The sequence below is a fragment of the Protopterus annectens genome, chromosome 2.part1 (assembly GCF_019279795.1).
Source record: "Protopterus annectens isolate FY-2018-M chromosome 2.part1, PAN1.0, whole genome shotgun sequence".
Taxonomy (NCBI): domain Eukaryota; kingdom Metazoa; phylum Chordata; order Ceratodontiformes; family Protopteridae; genus Protopterus; species Protopterus annectens.
The window spans coordinates 1,842,769,668-1,842,785,673 of NC_056729.1; the positions used below are offsets into that span (position 1 = coordinate 1,842,769,668).

Genomic DNA, 16,006 nt, shown 5'->3' on the forward strand with positions numbered 1-16,006 from the left:
TAGGTTCATAGATTAGTACTAAGCTGACTGCCCTTGTGAGCCATTTTAAGCCTAGCCAACTATCCCTTGTGAAACTCAAACCCTGCACCTTGTGTATGTAAGGCAAACACCTTAACCATTAGGCCACCCTCCCAACCCTGGGAAGCCCTGTTGCAGTCAGGCAGGAGTCTTCATCGGGAAAACAATCCTTGGCAGTGCGTCCACTCCACAGGTGAGGTGTCTGCCTGAGTGTGGAGAATCCCATCTATATATAACCAAGTTGTTTACCACAAGTCATGAGAATCAGTACTTTTCCAGTGTAGGCTGGATCTTGCTAGAGCATTCTGTGGTGTTGGCCACCCACCACAGAAGGAACAGCAAATCCTGCCAAGTACAATGATTCTGCAAATTTCAAATACTACACTGGAATATTCCAATAACCTTGCAAGTTTTAGTACATTACCAGAGAACTCCAGATAAGTCATGTTTCATAACCAAAAGCAGTAAGCAAGTTATGTTTCTTAATCAAATGTAACTTGCTGAAATCATAAGAGCATCATCTCTTATGCCTGCTCATAAGGTCAGAATGTTTTGGAACATAACATCATTCAAATTAATATCAAAAAGAAATAAAAAGAATGTTGAGATATAGTGAGGCAACAGTCCAATAATCACAATCTCTCACGGTTCCTCTCTTTTGTATCACATTCATATCACATTCGGTCCCTTGACTATTGACTCACTTATATCCGATATTTAAAGCTGTATTTGCCTTGTTATAAACACAATAGGTTAAGCCACAATTCCAAAATGTCAACAGAATCAAAACAACCATTAAAATCAATATTGGATGTATTAACCAGTTTAACAATTTGGTACCAGATGTTGACCATCCAGTAAATATATCCCACCAATTGTGTGCAGTATCAGATTCTGTCTTCTTGGCTAAACTAATCAATTTATGATGTAGTGATCCTTACAGAAACATGGTTAAAACCACACATTACTAATGAGCAAATCCTCCCTACTGGTTACAATATACTAAGAGTAGACTGACTAAACAAAAATAGAGGTGGTATAGCTATAATATTTAAGCAGCATATAGACTTCCAGATCTTAAAGTTAGCAATTCCCCAAATAGGTAAGGAAGAAGTAATATATACCAACCTTAAAATAAACCAAAATAAAACCCTAAACATAATAGGTTGCTACTTCCCACCTGGCCACAACATCACTCCACTTGAAAACCTCCTCAGCTGGACTACCCACCACCTACCCCAAGAAACTTTAATTCTAGGAGACTTCAACACTGACTGGCAATCTTGCTCTAGCAACCACCCAACCCATCATATAAATCTTCATGGCTTCACCCAACTAGTCCAGTCACCTACTAGGATAAATAACTCCAACAAACACACTACCCTTGATTGGATACTAGTCAATAAGAGCCCCCAGTCATATATAGCTGTCTGCTTATCTGACAGCCTCAGTGATCACTCCCCAACCTTCTTACTAAGAAAACACCTTTATAAAGCAAAACTCATCATCTACCGACAAATACGCAAAAAAAAATAACTTCAACCCTCTCTCATTCAGCTCATCCCTAAAAGACTGTAACTGGCAACCTCTAAAATACCTCAAACTAGATGACGCAGTTGACTACTTTAATAAAACATTCCTAAGCATCCTTAATTACCACACCCCCATAAGACGTTCCCTAACTAGAGCCCAACAATCCCCCGGGGTAAAAAAAACATGAAGTCTGAAATGAAAAACAGGGATAAAGCATGGGCCAACTAGCACAAAACCAAAACCCCCTCTACTAGGCAAAAATTCCTAGAACTACGCAATAGAACCAAAAAGCTTATAAAACAGGACAAAATCCAATACTACCAGTCTGCCCTTACCTCCTCCCAACATAACCCCAAACAATTCTGGTCCTCAATAAACTCCATCCTCCACCCAGGTAAAGTAAGTACACCCACTTCTAACTTAACTCACTCCTCTGAAAATATTGCTACCTCTTTCAACAATCACTTCACACAAACCGTACTATCACTAGCTAGACAACACAACCCCCCCCATAAACCCACACCATCAACTAGAACTAACAGTCTCCCAACTAGCTTCTCTTTCTCTCCTGTTCCTACCTCCAAAATAAAACGACTACTAACTAAACTTAAAATCACCAGATTAGCAGCAGACAATCTCCCAGGTGAATACATTCAACTTGCAGCTGACGCTCTAGCCTACCCCGCATAACTCGTGATTAACAGATCTCTGTCAGAAAGTTATGTTTCTACACTATGGAAAGTCTCACACATAATTCCCCTACACAAAGGAGGCCCCTCCACAGATCTAACCAATTACCGCCCCATAGCTATTCTCTCGCCACTCTCCAAAATACTAGAGAGATGCATTCATTCTCAAGTCTCAGATCACCTCCTTGCTAACAACCTCCTCTCCAACACACAACATGGTTTCCAACCTAACCATAGCACCACCACTGCCTTACTCTCTTTCTCTAACACTATCCTACAAAATAAAAATGTGTTATCTCTCCTCAGCTACCTTCCTAGACCTCTCTAAAGCTTTCTACATGGTCCCACACAAACAACTCATCTCTCTTCTCAATAACCTGTCCTTCTCTCAACCAGTCATCAGCTGGTTTCAGAGTTACCTATCTGACTGCCAACAAGCAGTTGTTTGGCAGGACAACCTATCCCCCCAACTACCAGTCTCCATAGGAGTTCCCCAAGGGTCCATGCTGGGACCTCTACTCTACTCTATTTTCACCAATAATCTAGCCTCAGCCACAACACATGGCACACTCATACAATACACAGATGACTCAACCATCATCTGCACAGCCCACTCCCTACCCGAACTGCAAAAAGTCACACAGGAGGCATTTTCTTGTATTGAAACTTGGTTATACAATGCCCAAGTAATACTCAACCCAAACAAAACAAAATTACTAATCTTCCAACCCACCAAGCTTACTCTAGACAGCTCTCACTTTAACATCACAGCAAAAGACAACACCACCATCCATCCTACAGAACACACCAAATTACTAGGAGTAGAAATAGACAATAAACTGAACTTTGACATTCACATTTCCATGGCCATTAAAAAAGTGCACAAAAAACTAGGAGTATTATATAGAAATCGGCAACTACTTACCAAAGCAGCTAACATTTGGTAGCAAATTCTCATCTTATCTCTAACCTACTCTACACCTCTCTAATATTTACTAACCTTAGACAATGTGATCTAAATAAGCTGTCAACCTGCTACAACAAAATCACCAAATTCACCGCAGGGGCTTCCTACCATACTCACCACTGTCTCTCACTAGCAGAACTGGGTTGGCTAGAGCTCCCTCACCTCCTTCAATGGTACCAACTCACATTCGCCCACAAACTAATAAACCAACCACTAAAAGTCCCATCCCTCCAGAATCTACTCCAACCCTACATAACCACAAGACCACTAAGATCCAGCCACAAAAACCTCCTACAGGTCACAAGAGCCATTAACTCTGATGGAGAAACATTAATCTCCTGCACTATAGCCAAACTCTGGAACTCCCTCCCATCCTCAATTACCTCTGTAACTTCTTGCACCCACTTTAAATCCTGACTAAAATCACACCTCAAAACTTGCCAGATATGCCCTTGCAACCCCCCTCTAATACCATCCACTCCCACCACCAACTACTTCTCTGAGCCCCCTATCAACAACCTACTCTTAGCAAGTTTGGCTACTCATGTTCCCAGCTACCTACTACATAATACTAACTTCTTGTAGCAACAACTGCTAATGGCTGTTATGTACCTCAAAAACAGTTTATATCAATTGTTCACTGATGAATCTCAACTACATTTTAACCATGTTTGGTATATGTCACCATATTTTAAAATTGTACTATGCTCTACAGCTGTTTTACATCTGTTTTCTTCTTGTATTGCGTCCTTAACTGGACAAATGTCTATATTTAAATGCTATGTTTTTTTAACTGTATAATGCAAATAATACTTAATGTGGAGCTTTTCTCCCTGGGCTTCCGCTGAAAACGGACATGTGTCCAGTTGGACTCTCCCGGTCAACAAATGTAAATAAATAAAAATAAATAAATAATTAGTTCCCTATAATAATGCTTGTCATTTCATGATCTAAAATACTATGATTTACTGCCTGTGAATGTTTTTCAAGATGTTGAGTATTATTTAATCATCATCTTCTTTCAGCAAGCTAAATGTCAAATTATGATATTCCAGCTTGTCTGGTAACCAGGTATGAACTACATTAACGTGTTTCAGGAGAAAAGACATAAGTTTCATTGTGCCAATGTAAATGAGTTACATTATCTATACAAATTACAAAAGGATGTGTTAAAGCATACAATAATGTCTGGTTTGTCACTAAGTATATAAATTGTAGTGCTATTTCTACAAACATTTCAAACGTAGGAGGTAATACATTCCACTTGCAAATATTGATGGAATGTTGAAGAAAACATGGTTCATATATAGGGGAATGTTGTCCACAGATAAGTCCATCCATCATTTCAGTGCAATGTTCCAGTTTGTGCGTTCGGTTTGAGAAATCAATATAATTTCCTTCCACGTGGGGTAACCAATACTGGAATGGATACACAGGAGGTCCAACTACCAATGGTAAAGTTATAAACTGACACATTATTTTTGCATTTGTGACATTATAATGCATAATATAACCTGTACAAAAATTATCTGTACATCTTGTTTTTTCAGGAAACAATCTTATCCAGTTAGTATTGGGTATCCATTTGTTGAATAATTGCCTCCATATATGTTCATTATTAAGCATTAACTTCGTTTGCACCAAAGTTTTTTGTATTGAAACGTAAAAGGATTGTAAAGTGCATGTTGTCCAGTTTACAAACTTAGTAACATTTTTGTCAAATTTCAAATTATGAACTACAAAAGCATTAAATTGATACAAATATTCTTTTTCATAACTGAAAAACTGTTTTTGTGTATGCCAGACTGTAGGATTCCACTGTGGTTGTAAATGTATAATTTGTGAAACATCTTGACCCAAAGCTTTGATTTTATTAGCTAAAACTTCAACATCGATAGCATTTAAAGCTTCTAACCCTGTACTAATACTGCCTAATAAGGTGCTATACCAAGCTTGTTTCTGTCTTCTTTTACCTGTGTTTGGAAAAGTAACACTAAAATATAGTAGTCTTCTGATATGTCTGTCCTACATATTTGCATGTAGAAGGCACTTTAATTATTTGATCAAAATGAGCTTTGGGGTTATTGTTCAGTACAGTTATTTGAGAGGCGCATATTCCATTTATTATCTGAGTTACATTCGTACAAAACAATACTGTAATGTACTGTAGATCAATTGATCTATTATAAATATCAGTTCCGTTCTGGCAAAAGTAGTAATTTTCTCAGTATATGTGTTCATATTTACAATTACAACATCTTATGTCTGTGTAATTTAATTCAGTAACTGAACATAAAGGTGCCCTCTTCTTACCCTCCAAATAGTTACATTTCCTTCAAAAGTTAAGTTGATAGTAGGATATCCTTGTCCAGCGGGGTAGGTAAAATTTCTATATATCTATTCCATGTACTAGCAACCCATCCCCACTGGAGTGCCGTTGAATTAATTTTAACTGCTTTTACTCCTGGTGTTACACACTCCGCTGAAGGGGCTTCATACAACATGAGACCAATAATAATTAGCACGGGAACTGAAATCTGAAATCAAAGGAAAGTAGCATGATTATTCTCGCAAATAACACCAATCTGCTGCTATATATTCCCATTTTTCCTTTCCTGGTTTAGTAATTAAAACAGTATTATCATTCCCAGTAGCAATAACTTCTGCTTGTTCAGGTTGTTTATTGGGTTCATGAACCCATATTTTTGTACCTGAATTGATTTCATGCATACTAGATATCTACTCCCTCTTGAAGGCGGTAACAAGCGGTGACTGCCCTCTGGTGATGGAACCGCCTAACACAGGTACAATAAATATTTGGGCTACTCTATCCTTTTTCCGTACATGAACATTCTCATCTGAAGTATTTAACAAAATAATTTTAAGTTCCCCTTGGTGACCTGCTTCAACAACTCCATCCACAACCTGAACACCTTTCAAAGCAAGTGTTGATTGAGGCACTATCCAATCAAAATGCTTTGTTGGAATTTGAATTCCAGTTCCAGTCTCAATCAGCTGAACTGACCTTGGTGGTATTTTGCAAGCATTCACTAAATATAAACTCAGTCCTGCAGTCTCTGGTGCAGCTCTAGAAGGAGCTAATGCACCTGCTTGAGTTTCCCAATATATAATTGTTTCAGTCGTCACATATGGTTTGATCTGCAACACTGGAGTTAACATTCTCATTAATGGTTTTTCTGTTTCTGAAATTGGTCTATTATTTAAAATCTGTAATGCCATATTTAATGTATCTCTTCAGTTTTGCAGAGTTCCACTTCCCAATTTTCTTAATTGGTCTTTAAGTAAGCCATTCATTCTTTCAATTAACCCTGCTGCCTGCGGGTAATAGGGTGTATGAAATACCCAGTCAATATTATGTTGTTTTGCAAAATCCTGTACCTCTTTCCCCTTAAAATGAGAACCGTTATCACTTTGTATTTGCAAAGGCATTCCATAATATAAAATGATTAAATCCAAGGTTCTTAGAGTACTTACCTGTGTCACTCGTCGACATGAAAAACCAATAAGATACCCAGAATAAGTATCTACTGCTGTACATATATATTGGCAACATTTATTTAATGGTAAAGGACCAACATAATCAATGTGCCATATTTGTCCCAGTAACTTTCCTCATCCTGCATGTCCCTGAACTGTATGAGGTATGGATCTTTGTTGGGTATGCTGACATACCGGGCACTGTAATATAACAGTTTTAATTAAATTTTATTAAAGTGCAATTCCTCTTGTTTGTGCCCACCTATAAGTGGCCTTTTCTCCCAGATGTCTGCACTTCTAATGTGCCCATTTTGCCATCCCCATTTGCTCAGAGTCATCTGGTATATTAGCTTATGAAATTCTTGTTTGTTCATTTGTAACAGAATTAAACCGTCATTCTAGAGAAGCTGCAGAACAATGCACATAAGCATGGTAAACTGTTACAGTACCTTGATTTATCATTTCCCAAATTGATTGCCATAATTCTTTTCCACAAATTTCTTTTGAATTAATTTTCCAATCATTATTCTGCCAGGTAGGCAGCCAGGTTGCTGACCCATTTGCCACTGATGAAGAGTCAGTATAAATATGACATGTGCCTGGCATCTTCTGTTTCAGTGCTTGATATACAGCATATAATTCTGCATACTGACTACTTTTGCCATTCCCTGAAGATGTTAAAATTCTCTTACTCACTGGATTATAAGATACAGCCTTCCAACATCTTTTATTTCCTATGTATTTTGCTGACCCATGAGTAATCCAAACATGTTTGCGTTGTTCTAGTGGTACCTGCACATACGGCATCCCCCATTTTACCGGGAACTCACTGACTGGTTCAGCTTTGTCAGTAACAGATAGTTGTTGATCTATTGGTATTTAAGCCACCTTTTCATGTAACATCACCACCCCATTAATTCCAGTTTTAGCTCTATCCTGAATATACCATTTCCATTTAATAATGATTGCTTCCAGAGCATGACCTATTCTATGCGTCTTGGGTGAAGTCATCACCCACTGCATTATAGGTATTTCTGGTCACAAGAGTACAGTATGTCCTATTGTCATTTGTTCAGTGTCTACAAGTGCCTAGTAACATGTTTACAATTGCTTCTCAAAAGGACAATACCTTTCCCTGCATCTGGTAACTTTCTAGTCCAGAATCCTAGTGGCTTCCGCTTTGATCCCTGTTTCTGCCAACAGCTCCAATTAGCATAATGATCCTGTACGGATACATGCAGCTCTACTTCCCCATCCTGTAGCAGCCATAAATCTACTGCTTTTTGAATAGCCTGCTTCGCTTGCTCAAAAGTTTCTGCTGATCATCCCCCCAAACAAACTCATATTTCTTCCTAGTCACCTTGTACAATGGGGAAAGTATTTGACTTAAATGAGGAATATGCTGCCTCCAAAATCCAAACAATCCTATAAAGCGCTATGCCTCTCTTTTATCCCGAGGGGTTGGAAATTCTAAAATCTTTTGTTTTGCCTTCGGTAAAACTTCTCTATGTCCCTGATGTCACTGAATTCCCAAAAATGTTACTGGTTGAGCCGGTCTCTGAATCTTATTGGGATTTATTTCCCAGCCCTTTGTTCTCATGTGATTAATTACCATTTATAAATACTCACTCACTTCTTGTCTGGAATTCCCCTGAATAAGAATATCGTCAATGTAATGTGAAATTTGGATATTCTGAGGTAACCTTATTTCGTCTAAATGTTCTGCCACTATTTTGTGACAGATAGTAGGACTACGCAAATATCCTTGTGGTAACAGAGTAAATGTATATTGTCATCCCTGCCAGGTAAAAGCAAATTGATCATAATTTTTTCTGCAACTGGTATGGTAAAGAAAGCATTTGCCAAGTCTGTTACTGTATACCAAGTACTCTGGTGTTTCTGTATATATTTCTATTAATGTAATTGTATCTGGAGCTTGGCTAATTTCCTAGTCGAAATGTAAATCTGACAAGTCAGGATACGTTGCAGGGGGCGCAGAGGGACCTGCTGACCCTTCTTCCCTGTTTTCAGTTTTAGTGTCTGCTACATACTCCTCCCATCTTTCTACATTCTGGGTCTGCCTGCCTTTCTTATTCAAACCTCGTTTTTTGTACATCTCCCACATTGCCGGAGTATCTATCCCATCCTTTGACACCCTATCTTTCAACAATGCAGCAAACATATCTTTTCGGGACACTTGAGCTTCTTTGTGTCCAGCACTTTTATTTTCTCGTCTATCATTATTTAACTGTTTTAGTCCCCATTCCCCTTAGCTCTCCCAACTGCCGCAGTCCCTCAATAACTTGAGAAATAGCAGTTCCCATCTCGCTAATTAAATATGTTAACATAATTGTTTTATAAGCCGGAGGGGCTAACTTAATAATTCTGTTTCTGACAGAGACTGTCACAGCATTTTGTAATAATGTATCAGCAGATCCTACAAGTAAGGCAGTTTTCATTGCCTCTTCCTTAATTCTTTGAATAGCATCTCATAATGTGTACCACGGCCTATCATTAGGAGGCCAGTCCATTTCTGTAGGATATTTTTCAGCACAGCAATCTGCTATAATTTTAAAAAAAGGTGTTACATGCCCATTATATCTCCATAACACATCTTGTACTGAAGGATCACTACTTAATACACAAAACTTGTGTGCATCATCTTCATCTATCTGTATTCCTGTAGCTCCAGTCTCATAAAGTCTCACTAACCATGCAATTAGAGATTCTCCTGACCTTGGTTTGAATTTTTCAATTATATCACTTACTTCCTGTTGTTAAAAATCTTCCATAAAATGGTCATGATGCCCTGGCAGATATCATAGCCCTTGCGGACCAGGAAGCATCTGCTGTTTTTGTCTAAGAATGGGTTTTACATTTACTGGTCCCCCTTTATTCTGCTCCTCTTCTCCAAGGGAAATATAATTTTCATCATTGGAGTCTGAATGGGACAGAGAATCAGAAGAATACCAAATACCTGCCTTTGCAATTGACATTTGTACTTTCTTTTTATTAATTTTGCCTCTTCGTTTGTGATATTTATATCTTATTACCCATATAGCAGCCTTTTCTGTTACATGCTGATACATATCTGTTTTGTCTGCTAACAATTTAGTCTGACACTGTGAAATTACATTTTGCTTTTTCTAACTCTACTATCCGTTTCTGTAATTGTTTTATTTGTTCACACTTACACATTTTATCTTCATGTAATTTTCGGTATGCAGTCAAAAGGATCCAGTCCCATCTGCATATGGCATAATGGCACTCAATTCTTTCCCTTTTTCGACTAAAACCTTTTGTAAGCATGCTTGCACTGAACCTGGTTTGGCATCCTTTAAAAAACATCCCAATTCTCACTTAATCCTGAACCAGTTGACCATTCCAAAGATAATGCTTGTACAGGTCCTGGTCCTGTCCTGGAATTTCTACCTCGAAAACTGCTATAGCCTTCTTACTTTTACTTTTAAACATTTCGGATCCTGCCGACTGTCAAAAATAATGTATTGCCTAATGAGCAGGATTCAAAATAAAACACTATACACCAAAAGTTAACTTGTATGAACTTTTATTTCTACTGACAGAAAGAAAACTAACAAGCTAATAAACTCTACTTGTTTATTTAAAACAGAAACACAAGTTTACTCTATTCTACTAAAACAGAGAATTCAATAGAAAATAGAATTAGACAATACATTTAAAGAAAATTATACATCACTGATAAAGAGAAAGCGTCATCCTGTCTTCAGTCTCGACTGGGAAGCCCCGTTGCAGTCAGGCAGGAGTCTTCATCGAGAAAACAGTCCTTGGCAGTGCGTCCACTCCACAGGTGAGGCATCTGCCTGAGTGTGGAGAATCCCATCTATATATAACCAAGTTGTTTACCACAAGTCATGAGAATCAGTACTTTTCCAGTGTAGGCCGGATCTTGCTAGAGCATTCTGTGGTGTTGGCCACCCACCCCAGAAGGAACAGCAAATCCTGCCAAGTACAATGATTCTGCAAATTTCAAATACTACACTGGAATATTCCAATAACCTTGCAAGTTTTAGTACATTACCAGAAAACTGCAGACAAGTCATGTTTCATAACCATAAGCAGTAAACAAGTTATGTTGCGTAATCAAATGTAACGTGCTGAAATCATCAGAATGTTCCGGAACAGAGCATCATCTCTTATGCCTGCTCAAAAGGTTAGAATGTTCCGGAACATAACATCATTCTATATGACAAAACGAAATAAAAAGAAAGAAAAGAATGTCGAGATGTAGTGAGGCAACATTCAAATAATTACAATCTCTCAGTGTTCCCCTCTTTCGTATCACATTCGTATCACAGTTCTACATGAACTAGAGTGAACTGGCACCTCACCTGTGTGCCCTGTTCAATCACAGCCTCACCTCAGGCTTTGTCCCTACTGAATGGCACACTGCTACAGTCATCCCTCTCCACAAAGGAGGAGTGACTACAGACCCTGGGAACTATCGCCCCATTAGCCTGATGAGTCTGATATGCAAAGCTATGAAATGCAGCATTGTGGACCTAATAAACATGGATATAGGTAATCTCCAAACTCTGGATCCCACACAGTTTGGTTTTGTGAAAGGTAGATCATGCCTGCTCAACCTAGTTGACTTCTCTGAGTCAGTCATCAGAGCTGTGGATGAAGGCAAGGTGGTTCATACAGCCTACCTTGATCTGGCCAAGGCCTTTGATACCATTCCCCACTCAGGAATCATAAACTCACTAAGCTAGGCGTCAACCCCTATATCGCTAAGTGGGTTGCAAACTGGCGCACAGATAGAACCCACAGTGTGAAAGTAGCTGACTCCAAGTCAGACTGCAGACCAGTCATGAGTGGAGTCCCACAGGGTTCAGTCCTGGGTCCCCTTCTGTTTATTATCTACTTCTCTGAAGTCCAGACCAACATGAAGGGTCTCTGGCTGAAAAAGTTTGCAGACGATTGCAAATTGGGAGCTATTATTAACTCCCCAAGTGAGGTTGACATCCTACAGAAGATCCTACTGAGACCAACGACTGGTGTCAGAACCATGTCCTTAAGCTCAATGCCAAAAAATGTGTCGTCATCCCCTTTGGGAAAAATCCGGTTGCCATGAATTACCACATTTATGGTAGTCCACTGGACACAGAAGATGTTATAAGAAATCTGGGAACACAGGTTGACAGCAACCTGTCTTTTGATCACCACATTGCCACTGTGGTCAGAAAGTCCTTCTATGTGGCACACCTCATTACTAAGGGTTTTGCATCCAGGAAGAAAGAGGTCATTGTCTCCCTCTACTCTTCCCTCATTAGGCCACTCATTGAGTACTATGTCCCATTTGGCATGTAAATCACTAGACACCTGCAACAACTGGAGAGGCCACAAAAGTACCTCACAAAGAGGATCCTAAGCCTTAAACAGTTGTCCTATATGGACAGACTCAAAAAACTCCAACTATTCTCTATCTCATATCACCGACTTAAAAGTGATCTCTGCTTGACTTACAAAGCCATGTCTGGCCCAGCTCTGTTAGAAATGCTACATCTAAAGAAATGCCAATCCCTCTGCACTACACACTCCAGAGACCTCAACCTCATTACTACAATCAATAGAACATGCTGGAGGGACAGGTACATAACTCAGAGACTGCCCATGCTCTGGAATAGACTTCCCATACATGTCAAGCAGAGCACTTCACTGACCCTCTTCAAGAGAAATCTTGATGATTGGATGGGAAATAGAAAGTTCACCCTGGGGATCACTGCAGTGGCTCTACTTGATGGAGGCACTGGGAACTAATGTCAGGTGGCATGATGCCAGGGCACTTCTATGGGTTAGGCTTGTAAAGACTCCAGGGCCATTAGCCTAGTACACACCTATGAAATTATGAACCTATGAACCCATGGATCAGACAAGGTCACTGTTGGAGTTGGCAGGGTTCAATCAAAAATAGTTAGCTATTTGAGCTCAATGGCTTTTCCCCTCACACGTTTAACAAAATTAAATAGTTATATTTAAAACAGTTTTTTTCACCAGCTGAGGCAAATACTCTGTTCAAAGCTTGTCTTAGCCTCTCCAGATTTTAGCAGGTATTTCAAACTACTTACTGATGCATCAGAGGTAGGCCCTTGGGGGATGTTTTTTCACAGATCTTTGATGAGGAAGAATACCCCATATACATTTGAGTGAAAAACTGAGTAGAGCAGAAACCGGGAATGTCACTATTTGAGAGGAATGCCTGGCAATTAAACAGATATTATCTTTAAAGTACTACTTTGTCATAGACTATGCACCTGTTTTATGGTTAAATAGGCAACAGACATGAACACAAACATATGTAGATGAGTAATTAAGTGTAACCTTTTAAATTTGTAATAAAATACAAACTGGGTTCAAGGCACCGTAATGCAGATGGCTTGTCCAGGAAACACAGCCTATCTGTTCGGCTTCAAACCAAGAGCTTTAAGCTCAGGGGTGATCCTGTTATTTGTTTCACAAAGACTGAATTTATTTGCAAACTGTTTGTTTACTGCGGGGCTTTTCTCCCATAAACCCTACTGACAAGGGAATGAATGCATTGCTCACTAATTTATTCTGGTTAACAGATTGACAAATGGAGATACATAAATGTAACATATAAGCTTGTATAAGCCGAGGTGCTAGAGCAGTGATTTGGAGCATTCTGTTTTAAATAAAATATCAAAAATTTGCTGGTTGCTTCTTCATTCTATGTGGTGAAATAATAAATGTGACGTGCTGCTGTTTCTCAACAGAGTGGTGCCTTCCTCTTCTTCTTTCAGCTGCTCCTGTTAGGGGTCGCCACAGCAGATCAACTGTTTCCATTTCTTCCTGTCCTCTGCATCTTGCTCTCTCACACCAACCGCCTGCATGTCCTCTTTCACCACATTCATAAACTTTATCTTAGGCCTTCCTCTTTTCCTGTTACCTGGCAGCTTCATCCTTAGCATCTTTTTCCCAATATACTCTGCATCCCTCCTCAGCACATGTCCAAGCCAATGTAATCTTGCCTCTCTTGCTTTGTCTCCAAACCTTCCAACCTGGGCTGACCCTCTAATATACTTATTCCTAATCCTGTCCATACTTGTCACACCCAGTGCAAATCTTAACATCTTCAACTCTGCCACGTCAAGCTCTGACTCCTGCTTTTGTGTCAATGCCACTGTATCCAACCCATATAACATAGCTGGTCTCACTACCCTCTTGTAGACGTTCCCTTTCACTCTTACTGGTACCCGTCTGTCACAAATCACTCCTGACACTCTTCGCCACCCACTCCATCCTGCCTGTACTCTCTTCTTCACCTCTCTTCACCACTCACCATTACTCTGAACTGTTGATCCCAAGTACGTAAACTCATTCACCTTTGCCACCTCTACTCCCTGCATCCTCACCATTCCTCTGTCCTCCCTCTCATTAACACACATATATTCTGTCTTAGTCCTGCTGACCTTCATTCCTCTTCTCTCTAGAGCATATCTCCACCTCTCCAGGGTCTCCTCCACCTGTTCCCTACTCTCACTACAGATCACAATGTCATCTGCAAACATCATAGTCTAAATAGCCTAAATAGTGATACAGGTGAAAAGCCTTTGTCTGGGTCTTCCATGTCTGCAGGGTCGGATGTATGCTGGTGGGATAGGCTCTTTGCTCAACATGTTTCCAGAACCCAAAGTAGCACCTTGTCTACCTTTAAGATGAGTTCTGATACCTAGATGGGTAGACACAAATGTAAGGTCTTGCTTGATTTGGGTGGTGAATTGTATTAAGTGCTTACTAAGTATTTCTCAAGTCCATGGCATGATATTTGAAATAAAATAAGCTAACATTGGAATCAGTTTTATTTGGTTAGACTACAAACTTGAAATTCTTTTTCAAATATGCAGCAGGATAAGAACCTGTAGTGTAACATTTTATTTACTTTAATTGTTAGTTTTGTAATGAAAACACCAAATTAAGATGTTCATTAACAAAGATTCTATAGCAAGAATAAGCAAGCTGGATGACTAAAAATGTAAAGGAAACAAATACAAAGCAGAACATTTAAGACAAATAAAAAAATGAAATGAAATGAGCATCTGAAATGTGCATTGTGCTACATAAAGAAAAGAAGCAATAAATGTAATACTTTGAAATATAATGGTGTTAGTACTGATCTTAATTGGAAACCATTCATTTGATTATTGAGTTTTATCTGACTAGTTGGTTGCTAATTAGTTTTTGCATAGGTTTGTTTTGTTTTATATTTTTGAAACTGTGGAATGTTTGCTATGACTGAGGCGTTAGGTATGTAACAAAAATTTGTGGTTTACTTTTTACATTATTATAATTATTATTATTATGATTATTATTACTGTTATTATTCTCAGCATTGTACTTACTAATTGTATGAATGCTCTGCAATATTGAAATTTTATATTGGTAGTTAATGCTAAAACCTAATATTTGGCTAACTTACCTTTCTATATATTCTTCTTAGGTTGCCCCTGAAACTTGGGCAGTAATAGAGTGGATGCAAAAGATACCGTTTGTGCTCAGTGCCAATTTCCATGGGGGAGAGCTGGTGGTCACTTACCCCTTCGACATGGCTCATGATTGGAAGGCCAAAGAACAGACACCGACCCCTGATGACTCATTCTTCCGCTGGCTGGCCACTGTATATGCCACCACAAACAGGGTCATGTCAAACCTTGACCGCAGGATCTGTCACACGGATAACTTCATCAGACATGGCAACATCATCAATGGGGCAGACTGGCACACAGTGCCTGGCAGTAAGTATCACATCTGGCTTTAAACCCGCTGCCTGGACTCAGCAATGGCTTATTTTATTCTATTGACATATTCAGCACTATTTTGCTGTTTACTTATCGTAGTTAAATGTCTAAGTATATTGGTCCAACATTTCATTTCCACCCCATATCATGAACCTCTAAACTTAAAAACTTTTTTCCTAAGGCTGGTCTGGATTTTCTGTTTCTTCAGTCCATATTAATTTCAAATGACCTTACCTAGATTCACAGCCTTCCCCTGTAAGACATTATAACATGCTAAATTCCAACTGGTGACCTGAACTCACTTTCAAATAGTCGTGGCTTCTTCTTTCTTGTATCCTGTTATCTCCATATATGTCACATAATCCAACCTGATATTCTTTCACCTGTAGTGTTTGCCTTTCTCTTATATCTACTCATCAGTGATCATTTTACTGAAGCTATTTCATTTGGAAGTGTGCAGGTGAATGAAATGGAAGTGATACTGGTGCATAACTTAATATGAG

The 16,006-nt window shown here is 39.0% G+C and overlaps 1 protein-coding gene across 2 annotated transcripts in view; it reads left to right on the forward strand.

Annotated features, from left to right (window-relative positions):
- LOC122794659 (probable carboxypeptidase X1) overlaps window positions 1-16,006 on the forward strand; it is a 1,175,708-nt gene that overhangs the window by 1,045,017 nt on the left and 114,685 nt on the right. For both annotated transcript variants that reach the window (XM_044063283.1, XM_044063284.1), the window contains one exon: window positions 15,206-15,500. In XM_044063283.1, the coding sequence (XP_043919218.1) occupies window positions 15,206-15,500 (295 nt within the window). The remainder of the gene's footprint in view (window positions 1-15,205; window positions 15,501-16,006) is intronic.